The sequence below is a fragment of the Schistocerca serialis genome, chromosome 11 (genome assembly GCF_023864345.2).
Source record: "Schistocerca serialis cubense isolate TAMUIC-IGC-003099 chromosome 11, iqSchSeri2.2, whole genome shotgun sequence".
NCBI lineage: Eukaryota > Metazoa > Arthropoda > Insecta > Orthoptera > Acrididae > Schistocerca > Schistocerca serialis.
The window spans coordinates 176229721-176235720 of NC_064648.1; the positions used below are offsets into that span (position 1 = coordinate 176229721).

The 6000-nt window shown below is 42.3% G+C and overlaps 1 protein-coding gene across 1 annotated transcript in view; it reads left to right on the plus strand.

The window, feature by feature from the left end:
• LOC126426615 (uncharacterized) overlaps positions 1 to 5054 on the plus strand; it is a 79706-nt gene extending 74652 nt beyond the window's left edge. Inside the window, exon 8 of the mRNA XM_050088505.1 lies at positions 5043 to 5054. Within this exon, the coding sequence (XP_049944462.1) occupies positions 5043 to 5054 (12 nt within the window). The remainder of the gene's footprint in view (positions 1 to 5042) is intronic.
• Positions 5055 to 6000: the final 946 nt, after the last annotated feature.

Genomic DNA, 6000 nt, shown 5'->3' on the forward strand with positions numbered 1-6000 from the left:
CACGCCAGAGGTCACTTTAGCGTCTGTAGACGTCTCTCCATTGAGAAGAACATGATTTGTTCTGTTTGCTAGAAACTCTTCAATCCAGCCACACATCTGGTCTGATATTCCGTAGGCTCTTACTTTGTTTATCAGGCGACAGTGCGGAACTGTATTGAACGCCTTGTGGAAGTCAAGGAAAATGGCGTCTACCTGGGAGCCTGTATCTAATATTTTCTGGGTCTCATGAACAACTAAAGCGAGTTGGGTCCTGCTCCACACTGCTGCTGGCTTGCTTGAAATTATCTATCGAACTATGCAAGCGAGTTTAGGGGAGCCACTCAACGTTAAAACACAACACTGTTCGACGTCTGGTATGAACAACTATATTCTGAGGCGATTAAAGGAAGTTGCAGGTTACACTGTTTACATTCTGATTCATAAGTGTTTATCCCAATTAATGGCTGATTACCAGTCCACGATATCACTGGGACAAGTGTACGCGTAACCGACACGACGCGGGTGACTGTCGACGATGCGGAAGCCGAATGATTGCACGAAAGTTCTTACGCTCGTCACGCGTACACAAATACGAGGTGTGGCTAGAAAAAACCGGACTAGTACTGGTGAAACAATAAAACGAATGCAATAAGGCTGAAAGTCGCGTGGCCTGTCACGTGACTCTCGCTCCGCCTACTGCTCGAATTTCATCTGCCTCCTGCACTCAGTCTGCCCGTGGCGTCTGTTTTAAGTAGTTGACGTTTTGTCTGTGCGTCGGAAAATGTTGAGTGTACAGAAAGAACAGCGTGTTAACATCAAATTTTGTTTCAAACTAGGAAAATCTGCAAGTGAAACGTTTGTAATGTTACAACAAGTGTACGGCGATGATTGTTTATCGCGAACACAAGTGTTTGCGTGGTTTAAACGATTTAAAGATGGCCGCGAAGACACCAGTGATGACACTCGCACTGGCAGAGTCAGCAAAAACTGATGCAAACATTGAAAAAATCGGTAAACTTGTTGGACAAGATCGCTGTTTAACAATCAGAGCAGTGTCTGAGTTAACAGGAGTTGACAAGGAAAGTGTTAGGCAGATTCTTCATGAAAGTTTCAACATGAACAAAGTGTGTTCAAAAATGGTTCCAAAGTGTCTCACAATTGAACAGAAGGAATGCCGAAGAATGATTTGTTCTGACATCCTGGAAAACATTGAAAGTGATCCCACCTTCTTACAAAATGTTATTACTTGCGATGAATCGTGGTTTTTTACTTACGATCCCGAAACTAAACGCCAATCGATGCATTGGAAAACTCCTGGTTCTCCACGACAAAAAAAAGCACGAATGTCAAAATCGAAATTCAAGGCAATGATGATTTTTTTTTTTACATCAAAGGGATTGTGCACATTGATTGGGTACCAGAGGGACAAACAGTGAATCAGCATTACTACATTAGCGTCCTGGCTACCCTACGTGAGCGAGTACGGAGAAAACGGAACGATTTGTGGAGAAAAGAGACATGGATCCTTCATCAGGACAATGCCCCAGCTCACAGTACGTTGTCAGTGAAGATGTTTTTGGCAAAACACAACATTCCCATCTTAGATTATCCACCCTACTCACCTGATTTGGCCCCCTGTGACTTTTTTCTTTTCCCTAAAGTCAAGTCAGCTTTGAAAGGAACTAGATTTGAGACTGTTGAAGCAGTAAAAGAAAAAGCAACGAAAGTAATGTATGGACTTACTGAAAATGATCTGCAGCATTGCTATGAACAGTGGAAAATTCGTATGGAACGGTGTAGAGACCGAGGAGGAGAGTACATTGGAGGAGATAACATGAAATTGTAAATAATTGTAAATAAGTGTTTTTTCCAGCATCAGTCTGGTTTTTTTTCTAGCCGCACCTCGTATATAGTACCAGTCCTCCTTGACACCAGTAATAAATTTTAACACTGTTCACAAAGTTAAATTTACAGTTTACAGTTCTCAGTTGTACGAGCATGTGCGTATCCGTCGCGGTTGATTGTTGACGATGCGGAACGCGACGATCAAACGCACGTTCTCACGCTCGCTACAAGACACTGGCACTTAAATGCTCTCTTTTGTGGTAAATAGTATTACTGACTCACATCAAGTCATTCTGGGAGACCGAACACGGCGCGGATGACTGATGCAGTACGGTACGACACGCAACGAGAGGATACACAAATACGGTATCGGCAGCACTGCTAATTTTTAAATTACTTCTTGACGTACTTTCCTCTGAATCATTTACTTATTTTATCACTTTACTATGATAGCACTTGTAGCAATACAGCTGTCTTCAACTTCCATACTAACAATGCCTCTCACATGCAGGGCTGCACACTACACAACATCTACATCTACATCTACATCCATACTCCGCAAGCCACCTGACGGTGTGTGGCGGAGGGTACCCTGAGTACCTCTATCAGTTCTCCCTTCTATTCCAGTCTCGTATTGTTCGTGGAAAGAAGGATTGTCGGTATGCTTCTGTGTGGGTTCTAATCTCTCTGATTTTATCCTCACAGTCTCTTCGCGAGATATACGTAGGAGGGAGCAATATACTGCTCGACTCCTCGGTGAAGCTATTTTCTCGAAGCTTCGACAAAAGCCCGTACCGAGCTACTGAGCGTCTCTCCTGCAGAGTCTTCCACTGGAGTTTATCTATCATCTCCGTAACGCTTTCGCGATTACTAAATGATCCTGTAACGAAGCGCGCTGCTCTCCATTGGATCTTCTCTATGTCTTCTATCAACCCTATCTGGTACAGATCCCACACAGCTGAGCAGTATTCAAACAGTGGGCAAACAAGCGTACTGTAACCTACTTCCTTTGTTTTTGGATTGCATTTCCTTAGGATTCTTCCAATGAATCTCAGTCTGGCATCTGCTTTACCGACGAACGACTTTATATGATCATTCCATTTTAAATCACTCCTAATGCGTACTCCCAGATAATTTATGGAATTAACTGCTTCCAGTTGCTGACCTATTTTGTAGCTAAATGATAAGGGATCTATCTTTCTATGTATTCACAGCACATTACACTTTTCTACATTGAGATTGAATTGCCATTCCCTGCACCGTGTGTCAATTCGCTGCAGATCCTCCTGCATTTCAGTACAATTTTCCATTGTTACAACCTCTCAATACACCACAGCATCATCTGCAAAAAGCCTCAGTGAACTTCTGATGTCATCCACAAGGTCATTTATGTATATTGCGAATAGCAATGGTCCTATGACACTCCCCTGCGGCACACCTGAAATCACTCTTACTTCGGAAGACTTCTCTCCATTGGGAATGACATGCTGCGTTCTGTTATCCAGGAACTCCTCAATCCAATCACACAATTGGTCTGATAGTCCATATGCTCTTACTTTCTTCATCAAACGACTCTGGGGAACTGTATCGAACGCCTTGCGGAAGTCAAGAAACACGGCATCTACCTGGGAACCCGTGTCTATGGCCCTCTGAGTCTCGTGGACGAATAGCACGAGCTGGGTTTCACACAATCGTCTTTTTTGAAACCTGCGCTGATTCCTACAGAGTAGATTTCTAGTCTCCAGAAAACTCATTATACTCGAACATAATACGTGTTCTAAAATTCTACAACTGATCGACGTTAGAGATATAGGTCTATAGTTCTGCACATCCGTTCGACGTCCCTTCTCAAAAAAGGGGATGACCTGTGCCCTTTTCGAATCCTTTGGAACGCTACGCTCTTCTAGAGACCTACGGTACACCGCTGCAAGAAGGGGGGGCAAGTTCCTTCGCGTACTCTTGTGTAAAATCGAACTGGTATGCCGTCAGGTCCAGCTGCCTTTCCTCTTCTGAGTGATTTTAACTGTTTCTCTATCCCTCTGACGTCTACTTCGATATCTACCATTTTGTCATCTGTGCGACAATCTAGAGAAGGAACTACAGTGCAGTCTTCCTCTGTGAAACAGCTTTGGAAAAAGACATTTAGCATTTCGGCCTTTAGTCTGTCATCCTCTGTTTCAGTACCATTTTGGTCACAGAGTGTCTGGACATTTTGTTTTGATCCACCTACCGCTTTGACATAAGACCAAAATTTCTTAGGATTTTCTGCCAAGTCAGTACATAGAACTTTACTTTCGAATTCATTGAACGCCGCTCGCATAGCCCTCCTCACACTACATTTCGCTTCGCGGAATTTTTGTTTGTCTGCAAGGCTTTGGCTATGTTTATGTTTGCTGTGAAGTTCCCTTTGCTTCCACAGCAGTTTTCTAACTCGGTTGTTGTACCACGGTGGCTCTTTCCCATCTGTTACGATCTTGCTTGGCACATACTCATCTAACGCATATTGTACGATGGTTTTGAACTTTGTCCACTGATCCTCAACACTATCTGTACTTGAGACAAAACTTTTGTGTTGAGCCGTCAAGGTACTCTGTAATCTGCTTTTTGTCACTTTTGCTAAACAGAAAAATCTTCCTACCTTTTTTAATATTTCTATTTACGGCTGAAATCATCGATGCAGTAACCGCTTTATGATCGCTGATTCCCTGTTCTGCGTTAACTGTTTCAAATAGTTCGGGTCTGTTTGTCACCAGAAGGTCTAATATGTTATGTGAATGTGTGCTTGTACTTCAAAGTTATTTGTAAATTTCACTCAGTTTAGGAATAATACCAAATGCTCGTTCAACCCGAGAAGTTTCATTTGGTTCACTCATCCCCTTATGGGTATATAATTTTGTCTTTTAGGCAGTGTATTTTGCATATCTCGAATGTATTTAATAAGCGACTTATTACAGCCGCAGTACCAGGCTGTAATGCGTAAACATTCTTCTTGTATCTTAGTGCGATGTAACTGGCAGCACAAAAAAAAAGGCTCACCTGACCACCCTTTCTTTCCGATTGTAATTTTAACAGTGATCTCAGTGATCTGAATTGAAGTTTTCTGTTTCATAGGTCTTTCTGTAGAAGTACAAGTACCTATCAGGCATGTTTTCATACTTTGAAAAAAAAAGTAAGTGCACAGATTAAAGTTTGAGTATGATTCTGTATGAATTTTACAGGCAAGTCTTTGAATCCCAAAATAAACAGCTAATTCTACAGCTTCTGTTCTTCAGGCAGCAGTATTATTACGAATAATACTTCAGTAGTCCAGTATTGGTAGAATTTTGCAATGTTGTGTGGCACACGCGCGCTCACACACACACACACACACACACACAAAACATTTGTGATAAGAGCATAAATATTGTGTGTGTGTGTGTGTGTGTGTGTGTGTGTGTGTGTGTGTGTGTGTACCAGCTTCCAGCTTGGTTGATTCGTCGTCCAGTCTTTGCAGCTGGGTTGTTTTGTATATTCTTTTTTGTTAGAGAGTGAACATCATGTAATGAAATACTGTATATATGTTACCTGCAGTATCACAGTGGTTAAAATTAATTGTGTTTAATTTTTCTCATTGGTCTGTTACAGACTGAACCACTTGCTGATGATCCAGTTTCCATTTCTGATGCGCAGATCATTAAGGGAGAGGTATGTAGCTGCCGTGTGTCAACTTCTGATATTTCTTTATTTGTCCCAGTAATGATGTTGGCTGTTACTTAGTTCTGAGCTATTAGTCGACCACACTATCATCGCACGAGGAAGTTTGGACCCTACGGTGGCTTACTATGAGTCTTATCATGATATGTCATGAAGACACACTGAAACACTTGATAGTGTATGCACAGCTGTCTTGAAATCATTCACTCTGCCATACATTTTCCTTACTCACCACTGTACTCGTTTACTGTTAACGCCCCCACGTGTTTCAAATGACGGCCGTGTCAGCCCAAGTACAGTATATTAGTGTGGGTTAATAATGCCTGGATGTTGACGGATGCATAGTGCAGCAGTACTCTCTGTGTTGTTGTGGTCTTCAGTCCTGAGACTGGTTTGATGCAGCTCTCCATGCTACTCTATCCTGTGCAAGCTTCTTCATCTCCCAGTAACTGCTACAACCTCCATCCATCTGAATCTGCTTAG